Raw genomic sequence first — 15,935 nt, forward strand, 5'->3', positions numbered from 1 at the left:
AACTCATTGGACATCCCTGTCTTACACAACTCTTCATATGACCTCTTGGCTTAACCAGATATTTACAGGTATTTTAACTTTATCATTATTATATGATGACACACATAATTTCCTAACTTTCTCATTTATATCATATTCTTCCATTATTCCCCATAAGATTTCATGTCAGATTGTATCAAATGTCTTTTAAGGTCTCCTATCCTGATATTTGCTTCTTCTTTTCTATTCACAATATCATCCATACTTTCTCTATCATTAATAATTCTTGACAAACTTTCCCCTTTATACAATGTATACTATCTTTCATAATCTTTTTCATTTTAGTGTCAAATCTCTGAGTATTATTTTCATAAAGATTTTATAATCATTATCATTCAATACTATCAGTCTCTGGTTTTTAATTGCCTTCTGTCTTCCTTCCTCCATGTGAATTTAAGTATTCTGCTACATAATTCTGTTTACATAAAACCTTCATCTAACCATTCATTCAAAATCTTTAAAAATATTTTTTGCCAAACCCTTAATTTTTTATATATTTCATACCCTATTCCATCTGGTCCTGTGGCTGAATCTATATTTAATTGTCCTAATACTTTATCTAGCCCATATAAAGAAATATCCTATTCCAACTCCTTATTCTCTTTTTCTGTTAACTTTTTTGCTTTCCATGTTTTCACTACCTTCTTTTTTCTTTAAACATTTCTTGTACACATTGTACTACACTATTCATAACCTTTTTCTGAGATCTTTCTGTTTCTACATTTTGCATTATTGTATTTCTCTCATTACACTGCCATCTTCCTTTACTAATCTAGTTAAATTACAAAAAATATATATATATATATTTTTCCTTAAATATCCTCAACTATTTAGACCATTTTTTTACAAAATGTTCACATAGTAATATGATCTTTCCATAACTGTATTACTATCCTGTTTCCTTTTTCATTCCATGGGTTCTCGTTTTTCCTTTTTATTCATTTGCCTTTTTTTATACATTCTTTATTTTCCTTTATCTCTAGCCGTATTGCAAGATGATCAGAAAATCCTGGTTCAACTACCTCCATTTCTCCTATAACTAAACCTTCTGACACTATAAAATAACCTGTTTTAGTTCTTTACATACCCTTTTGTAAGTCCATGAATTTTTGTCCAAAAGTTTTAACTTGCCACATTTATTGCTTCTAACATTTCTTATATAATTTGCTTTCTTTTTACACTTTCCTCTTAAATCATAATTAAAGTCTTCTGTTATGACAATATTCATATTTATCACTACATAGACTAAGATATGATGAAATAAGCTTTCCCTTTCTTTCAGTTAGTATAAGCATATAATGTTATAATTCTACATACTTGTTATTTCCATTTTAAATCCATAGTGGTTAATTTTCCCATTTTTGCTAAAGTTACATCTAATATCTTTACTGTATTTCTACAGAATATGGCTATTCCAGAACATCTCTCATTTCTCAAATTCCAGATTATCTTTCTTCCCTATAGTTTCTCTGTTTGTAATCTTTCTTCATTTGTTAAAAATCTTGTATTTTCCAATATAATTAGATATATATCACATGAATTACATCTCTCCAAAATCCTTATTCTTGTTACTATATTCTTAATACTATACTATTCACATTTACACTAAACTTTTTATTTTACAATTTCCTTAAATTTATGGTTTTATACATTCATAGCCACTTATTAAGCTAGCTGCCTTACTGGACCATTTTAAGCCCAGCCAATTTCCCCCTCAAATGTTAGAATCAAACACTGTGCCTTGTGTCTGTGAGTCAAACACCTTAACCATTATATCAACCCACAACCATTAGCTGCATATATTCTTTTTCATCAATTTTCTTTTTCTGTTTTCTACCCATTTACCAATACAATTCCTTTTTTTCCTTTTACTATCTCCCAATTTATGTCTTCTTCAAAACTTATTTCAGACCCCTATTCTTGTCCTCTTTATTATTTTTTCTTATCATATTTTTGATGCTTTGTAAGCTCTCTGCGAACCATGGCTTTTGCTGTAGCAGGCAATTGAGTAAATGTCAGGAAAATCCTACTAGGACAGCTGAACTTTATTTGGGGTTAATCAGAGTCTCTTTAATTGATGGCAGGTGTGGGTGTGTAGACTTATGCAACAGGTTATTGTTTTTATTTTATATTTTCTTCTCCTAATAGATTTGTTTGATTTTCAATTGAATTGCACAGGTTATAGGTCACATTAAAGGTGGGAAAAGTTTTGAAATTATTTATTGTGGTCTCGTTTTTTTATATCACAAAAACCTGGCATTTTAACAGGGGTGTGTACACTTTTTATAGCCACTGTATTTGTATTACTTCTAAAATTTCTTCTCTTTGTTCATTTTCTTCCCTTTCTTTTTCCTCAATCTTATTTTCATTTTTACTATCCATCCATAAATGTCCAATTTCTTTACATTTATAATATTTCAATTCAGATTTTTGGATCATGCTGCATTTCCTTAAAAATAAGTCATTTTTGTTTATGACAGTTACTTATCAAATATTCTTGTAATTCTGAAATATTTATGGGTGGGGAGGTTTTAGTGAATTCTTCTTGTTTATTGAATGCTTTCAGTATTTTAAGCAAAAGTCGATTTGTACCCCCTTTTCATAATCAAACTATTCAACAATGTTCTGTAGTATGTAATTCTTCCATTGAACGTTTATATAATTGTTGGAAAGGCAGTAAGAATGTTAACTTTAACCTGTCTAAAGAACAATGGCAGGCCTTAAAATGTTAGATAGCAATACTCTACTGGTAGTAAAGCCAGCAGATAAAGGCAATAAGGTGGTCATTTTGAATTGTAACCAGTATGTGAAAATGTGTTATGAGCTTTTGAATGATGCAAAAGTATGTAACAGAGTTGATGTTAGGATGTATAAGCAAGCTATTTTTGACTATGAGGCACTACTTCATAAAGGCTATATATTAGGCTATTTGTCCCAAAATGACATTGAAAAGAAATTTTCTCCACAGGCCTGTGAATTAGCAGTTATTTACTGCTTACCTAAAATACATAAGGGCCTGGAGAACTTACAAAGCAGGCCGATTGTCTCAGCCAGAAAGTATTTTTTACAAAACATAGGTATTTTTTTTACATGAGTATTTACTTCCCTGTGTTGAAAAAACAGTATCATATATCAAAGATACACAAGATTTTAATGAAAAAATTGCAGATTTAAGTTAGGAACAAGGTATGTATTGGATGGTAAATGACGTGCATAGTCTTTATACAAACATTTTACATGCCCATGGGATGAAGGCCCTGAAGTATTTTTAGGGGACACTTCTTTATCTAGTTATATATTGGAGCTTGTTAATTTATGTTTAGAAAATAATTATTTTATTTTTAATCAAGAAATTTTTATCAACTACAAGGTACAGCTATGGGGGCATCCTTTGCCCCCATGTATGCCAACCTAATGATGGCATTTTTTGAAATTAAGAGTATGTTTGGTCTTTCTTTTTTAAAAAAAAACATGGCATTAGGTATTTTAGATACATAGATGATTTGATTTTTGTTTTTAGGGGAGGTAATGATCAGGTAAAATTTTTCATTGAGCAGTTACATAATAATCAGTTCAGTCTCAAGTTTAGTGGCTTACACTTAAGTGAAAGAGTCAATTTTTTAGATTTGGAATTGTGGGGTGAAAACCAGGATTTATTGGTAGGTTAGTTCACAGAAAGTTCAAGGGGGGGTTCCCATTTCCTGCATGGTTCCAGCTGTCACCTCCACTTGATTTCATCTTTACCATACACTGAGTTTCTGAGAATAAGTAAGTTGTGTAATGTAGATAAAGATTTTGAAGACGAAATACAAGATTCAGTTAAAATGTTTACACCCAAAGGATATGACAAGAACGAAGTGTTACAAGCTTTAAATAGGGTTAGAACTAAGCGTTATAAAGGTGAATATCTAAGCAGAAGAAGAAGAAACTGAGTAAATGCACATAATGAGGGACTTCCGTTTATTGAGTAGATAGATTTTGACAAAAGAAGAGGTAAGGGAGATGCAGGAAATAATAGTGCTAACCACACTGGTAAGATGATTTACTTTGTGACTATTTACAATGTATTAAGTCAAGAGATTGTGCAAATGTTACATTACTATTGGCCTATGTTGTTCAAAGATGGTATTTTGGAACTATGCTTAGCAAACAAACTTTTGATTTCTTATAAAAAGGACCGTAGTATTTCTGATATAATAGTGCACAGTAAATTTCAAATGCCTGAAGCATGAATACAGAGACAGATTATTTTAAGATATGGCACTTTTAGGTGTGGGAAATGTCCTATTTGTTTTCATGTTGTAAAGAACTTTCCTACTATTAAGTCTGTAAATTTTTTTTCCAAATGGATGTTGTACTTGCAATACAGAAGGAATTATGTATATTTTGAAATGTCCATGTAACAATTTTTATGTGGCTGAAAATGAATGAAAGTTTAAAGTGTGTCTTCAAGAACATGTAAGGGACATTAAAAAGTTAACTGTGATAGTCCTTTAGCTATGCATTTTAAAGAATTTCAAGCAAGTATTTTTAAACTGTTGCAAGGTTGTGTTTTAGAACAAGAGGGGTCTATTTTTTTAGACCCTGTAGCAGTAAAAGAAAAATTTTTGTATAAAGAAGCACTTATTACTTTGAAATTTGATACCTTGGTTCCCAAGGGTTTAAACACAGAACTTAACTGGAAGTATTTTATTTCATTAATTGTTTAATTGACTGATTGAGTGAGTATATAAGGGGTGAGGGAAGTTGCATTGTATTTGTACTCCTTGAAGGCTTAACAGCCAAGGTGCTAGAGTATGTGAAGAGAGAATAAACTTTTTTGCTTGAAGACTGTGGCTTCCTTTTGTGGTTCCAGTCTTCAGGATTGTCTCTGCATCCTCCTTTTGTATTTTCTCCATAATATCCCCCCAGGAAACATCTCCTTCATCTTCTGGCTCACTCTGAATCACCATTTCTTTATGTAAATCATCCCACAACCCTTCCAGCTGGAGGGTTGTAATTATACATATATAATTTCCCAATTCATCTACATCAAGCAGATTTCTTTAACTCACTACATCCGAGTGATGCCTCCAGGTGCATCTGCAGTTAACTCCTACTGGCGCCTCTAGATGTCAGTTATTATTTGTTCATATTTGCATCAATAATTCCAAAACCATGATATATACAAGGTTTTAAACGTTTTCATCTTAAAGCTTACATAATGACAAACTCAATTGCATTAATATTTGACCTCTGTCTAGTGCAGGTAAAGAGATATTAACTGTTGTTTTTATGATATTAGTTTACATAGATATAATTTTCACATTTTTCTAAATATCTCAACAACTAAGTAACACAGACAGAACTCCATAACCTCATATGAAAGCTCTCAGCTAGATGACTAAAATGCTGCTGATATTATGTGTGTAATTTGAGTGGTTGCTGACATACTGTAAGTTGTTTACAAAATATTACAAATGCAATAGTTACTGTGTATACTGTAACTTATAAACTTCAGTTTAAGACCTAGAACCCAAAGAATACTACCACTATAAAAATAGTTTGTTCTGAACATAGCTCTCAACCATCTATCTCCAAAATGAGGAACACTGGCCTTCATAATGTGGAACAAATGGGCAAAATGTGGAACGTATACTAATGGCTTTCTAGCAACTTCAACTAGGAAGGTCATAGGGTGGTTAAAATATGCCGGTTTTATTTATAAAAAGATATTTTAATGAATTAATATGATTAATTTCTACTTACCATGGATATGAGTTAAAAAACTTCCTAACACTGAATGTGTGACAGACCTTTTCGATGTGGAACTTTGAGGAACATCAACTTTTTTAAGACCCCAAATGAGGTATGTTCCTCGTAATGAGGTACACTTGAGAGGTGTGGTTCTGAAAAGTTTGCTATTTATACTTCTTTCATAACCCCTATGGTTTCAGAAATATGAGCATTTGTTTAAAATGTGAGGACATAATTTGATTCTGTCAAAAGGCTTAGGCTCTGCCCATTGGAAGTTACAGTGCAAGCTTCCTGAGCTCCATTGGAGTGAATGAGTTAAAACATTTCCTCAGAATCCTGCACATATTCTCCAGTCTTGATATTGACTTTCTCCTCCATCTCTCTAACCACTCCATTATGTCCTTCTCTGGCCATCTGCCTCCCTCTTTCTCCAGGCCTTCTCTGTTCCTGGAATGGAAACTGGAAGTGCTCATGCAAAATGGGTCCCACTCGCAGCAACAAATAGGGTATGTTCCCCAATGCTCTGGCCAAATTTCCTGTTGCATTATAAATACCTCCTTGGTTCTCCCCTGAAAAGAGGATGCTAGCCTTAGTGGGAATAACCTAGCCAACAATGTATAAATAAATAGTCTTGATCTTATCTTAGCATAGATAATTATGACATAAGAACAGTAATTCTGTTGGATATGTTCAGATCAAAACAAAGGAATGATATGAAATAGCAGATATTGACTCAAATTGTACTTGTGATACCATCCTGTGGCATAGCCCACTAATCCTGAGGTCAGTTTAAGTCATTTTAGGATATTGAAAAGTAATAATTGCATTTTGCAGCAAATTGTGTTACAGTGCTTCTTAACAAATTAAAATAGACTGAACAACCAGTTCCATTACTTATAGTGTAAATCAAATACTCTTGCATGAATTGAATACTCTTGCATTAATCACTAACTTCCATGTACCTGTTGTCATTTGTAGCTATGTTTTTCCTCCTGATCTGTGTAAAAAATTGGTTATCTTCCCCAGAACATTTATATCAGGCTTCTTCTATAAATCCAGATCAGTGAATGTGATAGTGGAGGTGGCTGGAAAGGATCCTAAGAAATCTGTAGGCATGATCTCTGAGGTGGTTCATAAGTGTGTACTAGGCTACTGACTACTGGGGCCTTTTTAAGCCTAACCATGCATTCCAAATTTCTCACAGGTTTTGGTACCCTTGGTAATGTAAGCAGGGGCTTGGGAGATGGAACACTTACAAACAAGGGCTTGGGAGATGGACCATTTACAGGCTGCTTATGTCCATTAGAGAGATAGGTGACAAACCAGAGATGAATTTCCTGTTCCCCATCCAATTATTCAAGTTGCACTTCAATTGGACTAGGAAGGAACTCTGCTTTATATGGATGGTGAGCCTGTTCCAGAGAAGGCATAATCTATGTAATACATACCTGTTCCTTTAGCAGGCCCTTTTTATATCACAAACAAGGTTTAAGTCTTTAGAAAGGGTAATTCTAGTGTTGTTTGTTTTGCACGTATGCGGTAGATCCATCAGAGTAGGGACCGAAGATGCCTTGTATGCCAGACATAAATCTCTCCTCAGCAGCCTGTAGGAGGCAAAATACAGGGATAGGGCTTTGAGATGGTCTGCATAGGACACGTTATTTATGCCAAGTATTGTTTTAGTGAAGAATCTTTGTGGACATTCCAAATATTGGATATGCCTGGTTAGGTACATACTAAAGGGGCATTGTGCTCAATTATAGATTTGATGGGTGCCAAATACAATGGAACAATGACCTCCTTGGACCTAGATGCCATATCTTTTTATAAGTTGCACAATGTAGGATGATTTTGTCACTACTAGATTATTGTCTACATGCATCCCCAAGGACCTGACTACTGAGTTGACTCTTAGAGGTGTGTTGCCTATATGGTAGCTATCAGGGGTGACCCACCCATGAAGGATACTATTATGCAATTCTTTGCATTTAGTTTTAGGCCAAGGCTCTGTCACCAGTTATTTGTCTAGATCAGCCCTTCTTGGAGAATGTTAGTGTAAGTGGGGGATTCTTTGGCTGTTCCTTATTTACAATCATCTGCAAATTTGGTCAGCCAGATGCCCCTGACCTTGGTCTTGACTTCAGAGAAGTAGATGCCAAAAAGGAGCAGCCATAGCACTGATCCCTGTGTGACATCACTGTTAACTGGTCCCTTTGTAGAGGTGGACTCCCCAGTTTTAACTTCTTGGTTCCTGTCTGTAAGCCAGCAGGTTATCTGCAGAGTAACATAAGAGTGTATACCTAACCTTTTGAGTTTGTCAACAATGCTCAAGTGGGGTATTATGTCAAATGCTTTGGCCAGATCAAGGTAAGCAGTATGAACTGCTTTGCCCTCCTTCATTGCTTTGGTGACCTTGTCAAAAAAGTCCACCATGTTCAGTGGGCATGACCTGCCCTTGATGAAACCAAACTGTGATGGGTCTAATGTCTGGATGTTTCCTATGTCATTATTGATCCTTTCGCTGCTAATTCTTTTCATGGTTTTGCATATGAGACTAGTGAGATTTTTGGGTCTGTAGTTTCCGGGGTGTGTAGATGGCCCGCCTTTATGCAGAGGGATAATGGTTGCCATTTTCCATTCTTGAGGCATGAAGACTGTTTGGAGACTATGCTCAAATAGTGATTCCAGCAGGCTTGATAGGTCATGTTTCATGCTATTTGGATGGCAGTCTTGGATATTGGTGGAGCTCATTATTGCAGTATTCTTGGCCTTAGAGAAAGCACTGAGGACCTGTTCCCTAGTGATAATTGGGAGAGTTATATTTGATGGTATTTCCTGAGGGGAGATGTGGAGGGAGGGTAGACAGTGGGGGAGAGGGGTAAAGTTTCAGCTGAATTTGTCAGCCAGTAGGTTTGCTATATCTTCTGGCTTAGTGTAGGTGTCTGCATTAACAATGAGCTCTGCACACACTTGTATATTCCCTTTGAGGTTGCACATATAACTAAAGAAGGCCTTGAGGCTGTGTTTGGCCTAGAAGGTCAGATGTATCCCAATTTGCCTTTGATAGGCATTATTTGTCCTCTGAGTTGTTTGTTTAGTTTGATGAGACTGTTTTTATCTTACTGAGTGTTACACCTCTTAATTTTTACCATGATTTTCTTCCTTCTGTTATAAAGCCTATTGATGATGTGATTCCACCAGGGTGGCTTGTTTTTGAGTTAGTTCTGTACTTATTCCTGGTGTGTGCAGATGCCTTAATGCAAATATTAACATGCTTGTATATGGTTTCTGCGAGAAGTTATGTGTAGGCAACAGTGTTTTCAGGGTTTAGAAGGGCTTGAAATTGTGCCAGGTTTTATTTTTACCTCAAAGGAGACCACTTTGTGATCTGACCTTACCAGATAGGACTTTGCATTAAGGCAGTGATCTTACATATTAGAGAGGATCAGATCCAGTATGTTTGCTCCCCTTATTGGCACATTGACAATCTGGTCCAGGGAGTTTATGTTTACAATTTCTGCATTGCCTCAAGATCTCCATATCCACCAAGCCAGCAGCAGGGATAGTGGGAAAGTTCATACCCATGGTAACAGGCCCTTTTCAGTGATTAGATGGTTGCTGTGAGAATACAAAATAAAGTCAGGAGTGTCTGGTTCACAACTCTGGGGGTAGTGCTTCTCACTGCGCAAACTAATTGCCCCTGTGCTCAACCAAGTACTGATGAAATTTTAAGGGTCTTTTACAGGAAAAATGTGAAATCAAGGTGCCTGAGTCTATACAGTACATTGTCAAACACTTGAGGGAAACTACTGTAGTAGATCCTGAAGATTTATTGATGATGAATTTAGGGGGATACTCAGAATTTAGGTTAGACAATGGTTAATTAAGCAGTACTTACTGAAAAGAAAGAATTAGCTTTGTCAAAAATAATGAATAGTGGGGATTCATCTAATTGGCTACTGCCTGGTTACTACTATTACTGGTTTCAGCACAGCTTTACGCTGCTAGGATTCTATGTTTCTTCTTCCTCTTCTTCTTCTTCCTCCACCTCCTCCTCCTCCTCCTCCTCCCAAGATGAGAACAGGCCATAGGCTCTTTAGTGATTAACAGTCTCATCCTAGATGATACAGAAGTCTATAGGCTTGTTGTAGCCTTTTCTTGATTGATATCTGGAATAGCAACGAGACCAATCAGGAAGGTTCCACACTGACACTCACTGCCCAAACAGAGGCAGTCAGGAATCAACAGCCCTCTGCACATTCTCACACTAGAAGCAAAACAGTAGACATACTACAACCTGCAAACATTGAAAATGGGAACAAAGGCCAGTGAAAACTAGGTACATCCAACCAAAAATCTGGACATATAATTAGCATAAAATGTGAATATCAAAGAGCACATAAGTCTTCCTGCTTCCAGTAAGACTGTAGGATACTATTTAGAAACACATTAACAGAGTGACAAAAATGAAAAAAATATGAGCACATTATCAATGAGGCAGTATAAAATCTGTAAACGTTAATGAACCTTATTGCAAAATTCTACCACACAAGGGAATTTATTTTTGCTTTTGAAAAAGAGAAATGTAACATGTGTGCCCTTTTTCTTTAAATTATTGGTGCAACTAGTATGTCAGTCATGTAGTGCATTTTTTCTCTGTACTAGACAACTTCAAAAATCACATATGATGAGGGGGATTCAGAAAATTGTGTGAAGAGGTGAACCTAGCCTGAAAATAGGGACATACCTCCAAAAATAGGTACCTCGTGCACAGGGGTAAATCAGACCTGAAAATAATAGTTTTTCTCCAAACTTGGGACCAATGAGAGGTCTGACAGTAATACAAATTCCAAGCTAGCTATTATGAAATAATGGTCAGGCTTTCCAGTGTTCAGCAGTCTCTAGGAAACACTTGTCCTTATGGTCCTTCTCTCATCGGGAGCACAACAAAAGCAGTACTCCCAGGATGACCACTGAGAAGTGAAATGTGGGCTCTCCAGTGATTGGTGGTCCTGCACGTGATATTGCAATTTTTAAAGGTAAGATGGAAATAATGGATTAATATCCTGAGAGTTGCAGTGTACACTAAGCAATCAGGAAGATATGTATGAAATCTTTCTTCCAGGATGTTGGTGCTTCCCCTTCTTTTGAAATACTGTTAAACAAAACCTTGCAGATCTTTATCACTTTCTTTCCTCCTAATTTCTAAGCTTCCAGAGGAATAGCATCTATTCCTGGAGACTTCCCTACAGTTTAATTATACATCACTGTTTTTATTTCATCCCCTCCTATCTTAACTGTTAATTGTTGAGCCTCATCTAATTCTAACTCTGGCATACCTAAGTCTTCCATAAATATTTTGATTTGTACTTTTTCTTGATTTCCATATTTCTCTGCTTTATACAGATTTTCATAAACTTTCTGAAATAGTTCTAATACCTCCTCAGGATCTCTGGTTATTTCTCTTGTTATAGGCTCCCTACGTTTGGAGACAACCCTTCTACTCTCTGTTGCCAAAGTCACTGTGCTAAAAGTTTTTGTGCTCTGGAGTTATCAAAAAATTATTTACTATCACTTTTTCAAATGGCAGTCACTTGAACTGGGATGGTTGAAAGGCTGTTTCCCAGTTCTTGTAACAGCAAACCGAAAATGGTTGAGTCCATAACAGTGAATGCTAGTGTGCATTCGCTGTTGTGAGGTCAACATTCTGCTTGGAGATCGCACTACAGTGTGGATAGGGAAATGTACCCTTTTCCTCACTGTAGTGCGATCTCAGAGTTTCTATATATAAGTAGCAAGGGGTGTGGGGGGGGGCTGCAGAGGGGCTTGCCCCCCTACAAAACTTTGGTTGGAAATCATTGTACTACAAGGTACATTGGGTAATGTCAACAATGTCGAATACAGATATGTTGACATTATCTTTTTTGTCATTTTGCTTCGGCAAAGTTTTTATTTTCAGTATTTTTTTTTCAGTTTAGTCATCATTCAACCGAGTTATTTTCATAAATGTGATAGTAATCCTCAAAAAGCACTGGCTTAACAGCAGTCTTTCTAAAGTCATCCATATTATACCTTATTTTCTTTTTAGCACGCCACAGTTGGACCACTTCTTGTTCTGTGAGATTCTTTGTCTTGATTTGGTGTATGAGTTTTTTTCTTATTTATTAGTTCCTTACAGGACTAGATGCAGTATTGTTCCCAGCTATGTGGAACATTGGTAGTTTTGCAATTATCTATCTATCTATCTATCTATCTATCTATCTATCTATCTATCTATCTATCTATCAGTTGTAGTTTTACTTCAGGTGTGAACCCCTGGGCTTAGACTGTTTTGATTAATTTTTAAAAGAAATTCTTGTCTGCTCCATAGCATAGAGAGGTAGTTCCCTGACTATGACCCAAATAAGTAGTGTTCAGTTAGTGGCCTTGGAGCTTGAAGAGACACCTAAGGTGGAAGAGGATTGAAGCAGCTGTACCCCCTGACATTTATGCACTTATTTATTTATTTATTTATTTATTTATTTAATTTGTTGACCAAGAGAGTCCGACTGGATGCAGGTCCGTTTTCAGCAGAGGTCTGTGGAAAAAAGCTCCACATTCAAATGTTACAGACATTCTACAGTTTGAGAAACATAGCATTTAAAAAAAATATAGACATAGTTACAGCTGTAGAACATAATACAAGATTACAGCATGGTTGTAAAACAGCTGTAGAATGTAATACAAGATTAAAACATAGTGACAGATGTTGAACATAGTTACAGATGTAGAATGTAATACATCAGTAGACAATTGAATCAATGTTGTTTGTTAGGTACATAACAGACATTAACAATTGTTGCAATAAGAATTTCTTACTGTATAGTAAGTAGCTAGGCTTATAAGCAACCAAGCTTGCTATAATCAAGGTAGTTAGTGGGGTGCATAGAGAGGTAGTGGGTGGGTGGAGTGGGTGATATTAGAGGAGAAGTTGCAAGGGCATATCCTGCAAGTTTTTAGGTGCACTTTTAGTAAAGATTTGAAGTGGGTGCAAGATGTTACAGAGGTAATTGAGGGTGTGAGGGAGTTCCGTAATTTGGCTACAGCACAGGAGAATAGTGCTTCTCCAGCAGAGTTATTAGTGGAGACCCTACAAAGAAATGCAATTCAATGGGGCAAGTGATTATTAGTGGAGACCCTACAAAGAAATGCAATTCAATGGGGCAAGTGATTATTAGTGGAGACCCTACAAAGAAATGCAATCCAATGGGGCAAGTGATGCCTTCTGGCCTATAACACTCGCAGAGCTGAGTGACAGTCCCATGCGATGCACATTTCATACTTAGCCCTAGAAGTACTAGTAGGCATGTCCAGAGGATTAGAGCAAAGTGTTATAAAAATTCCCTGATGGCTGGTTGGTGACAGATGTGCTGTGATCAATTTTTGCCAGTTATGGAATGAATGAGCAAAACTGTGGCAGTTGAATACATGGTAAGCAGGTGTGAGGGGCTAAAAAAGATAAATACTTTTCTTGCAGAGATAGAAGGATGTTTAGTAAGTATTAAGGACAGTTTTATATTCTGTTAGACTTTTCACTGTTGACCAATCTATTTTGACTAGTTTGTGAATTAGATGTGTAGTTAGTGTTACTGTGGACGGATATAAATGTTTTAATTTTTGTAGAGGGATTATGAGTACATCTAAAGATATGTCGGACAAAGTTTCCTATATTCCTCATGGAGGGGAACAACCCCTGTACCCTCCACCTTGTACATGAACTATTTCTGAGGCCATAGTAGTTGTATAGGAAGTCTGAGTACTGTTCTCTGAAAAGTCTTTAGATACTCATTGGTCAGCTGAGAACTGTTCTCTGAAAAGTATTTAGATACTCATTAGTCAGCTGATGAGTACTGTTCTCTGAAAAGTCTTTAGATACTCATTGGTCAGCTAAGTGCTGTTCTCTGAAAAGTATTTAGATACTGATTAGTCAGCTGATGAGTACTGTTCTCTGAAAAGACTTTACATACTCATTGGTCAGCTGATGAGTACTGTTCTCTGAAAAGTCTTTACATACTCATTGGTCAGCTGATCACCTAAAAACTCAAATTGGTCTGGGAGTTACAAACATCCCTCACTTCTGCCATGCAGTACAATGTGAAAAGGCTGTGGAAAGGGCCAGTAGGAATCTGGAGTACAGAGCCTGAGGGAATAGTGAGCTCATCCTTGTATTATTCAGGGTACTGATAAGAACATACTTGTTGTACTGTATGCACCACTAGCAGAACATACAGGAAAGAAGATTAATCTGGGTGATGACGTAATGTACAATCAAACTGAGGGAGACTGGGGACTACAGTATGACAGAACATTTGGAGAAGTTTTGGGCATGTACCCATACTGGAAAAGCAAACAGATTGACGGGGATTTTATACCACATGCAGTTTAAGCTGAACAATATGTAGAGTAGCCAAAATAGGGGGGTTGTATTTTGGTAGCGTTGCCATGGAGATTTTACCTCTGGTAGTGTTCTGCTGATCAGATGTTAGTTGCTGTAGTATTATTGTTGACAGAATAGTTTACCACTGTTTTGTGTTGCTGTTGATTCTGTATGTTTTTGTTGGTTCTTTTTGATGGCTTTTGTTTCACTGGCATGGTCATTCTCTGCTAAATCATGTACTTTTACAGTTATGCCATAATATCAAGGCATAACTGAGAAGATGAGAAGGATAGGGTTGAAGATAAAAGGCAGATGATGGACATTGAGCATGGGTGCACATGGGTGGCATTTGGGAGGTAATGATCTGAGAAAGGGTAACACTGCCTCAAATCATGGTAAACAGATAAGTTCTACCATTTCATTAAAGATGGTATCAACAAGGAGTGGTGTTCAGGCAGTTATCTAAATGCTAGTGACAGCAGTTGTGATAGCTTTATAGACCATATGTTTTCTTCAGTCGGCAAATCACATGACATGATGGCATATGATATGCATGCATTTATCAAAATGTATGAGTACATGCCCAAAAATTCTCCAAATGTTCTGTCGTACGCTAGTCCCCAGTCTCCCTCAGTTTGATTGTACATTACATGTCAAAATGTTACAGACCGATTTCTTACAAAGGAGACATCTCTTTCTCTTCACACTATAGATGGTATTACAAGAGGGCTGTGCAATAAATGTTTTTGTATAAAGGAATATTACAGTAAAGTGTACAATCTTTGCACAAAGACATAAAATAAATGCAATGCTTTGAATGCCAGGAAATGTTAACTTTGCCTTTTCTGAGTGTTACCACCCCCCCCCCCAACACGCATAATGAGAGAAGCATCATTGCTAGCTGATAGACTGTTTGATATCAGTACCAGCAGTATATGTGCTTGTGGGTGGGATGGTACAAACCTTGCCCATAATAAGGCAAAGGCTCTAAACAGAATAGCACTTGAGGCTAAAAATACAATACTGAGTGCATGCAATTATCCATACAATCGGCTCTCCCAGAGAGGCTGTTTTAATTAAGGCTAAGGAAATTCAAAGTAATGAGAATTTCTGTTGCTGTATAAATTGAAGAATCCATGCTGTGTTAATGAAAATATTGTATAATGTAATAGACTCAGGAGATTAGTGACACCTTCAGAACTGCACTAACTGTTGACTACAGTATCTGTAATTGTTCTGTTTATCATTATGTGAAAAAGATAAGCAATAATGCAGAAATATTAAAGCAAAATATGTTAACCTTTTTTTTTTTTTAATTTTCCCGGCAAGCTTTAAAAAGAACAGCTTCCACTGTTATTGGGCACAAAATGATGCAAATTCATTCTGGAATGCGCCAACATAATTTGTCCATTTGGTCTTATAATCTACAATGCAAGTGCCAGAATACCAGTAAGTATCATCAAATCGTAAGTATATTTTCATTTTGAGAGTTATTTGACAGCATATGTGTATGCATTGCATATATGTATGTGCTCTCTTCTGTGACAGAATGTGTCACAGTTATCTCCACTCCTAATTTTTTTTCATTTCAACCTTATTCGCCTTCTAATATGATTTTATAAGGATGCTGGGGTAGCTGGAATGCAAGATAAGAGGTACTGTTAACCACATGAGTAGTTATACTAAGACACTGCATATGGTCTCAAATTCTATGGCCACTGTGTGGGTTTTGATCATCTGTGGT

At 36.2% G+C, this 15,935-nt stretch overlaps 1 protein-coding gene across 1 annotated transcript in view; it reads left to right on the top strand.

The window, feature by feature from the left end:
- Positions 1-15,935, top strand: part of LOC122788829 (steroidogenic acute regulatory protein-like) — a 120,708-nt gene that overhangs the window by 7,530 nt on the left and 97,243 nt on the right. The window contains exon 2 of the mRNA XM_044055696.1: positions 15,521-15,640. Within this exon, the coding sequence (XP_043911631.1) occupies positions 15,521-15,640 (120 nt within the window). The remainder of the gene's footprint in view (positions 1-15,520; positions 15,641-15,935) is intronic.

This window comes from Protopterus annectens, chromosome 14.part0 (assembly GCF_019279795.1).
Source record: "Protopterus annectens isolate FY-2018-M chromosome 14.part0, PAN1.0, whole genome shotgun sequence".
Classification (NCBI taxonomy): domain Eukaryota; kingdom Metazoa; phylum Chordata; order Ceratodontiformes; family Protopteridae; genus Protopterus; species Protopterus annectens.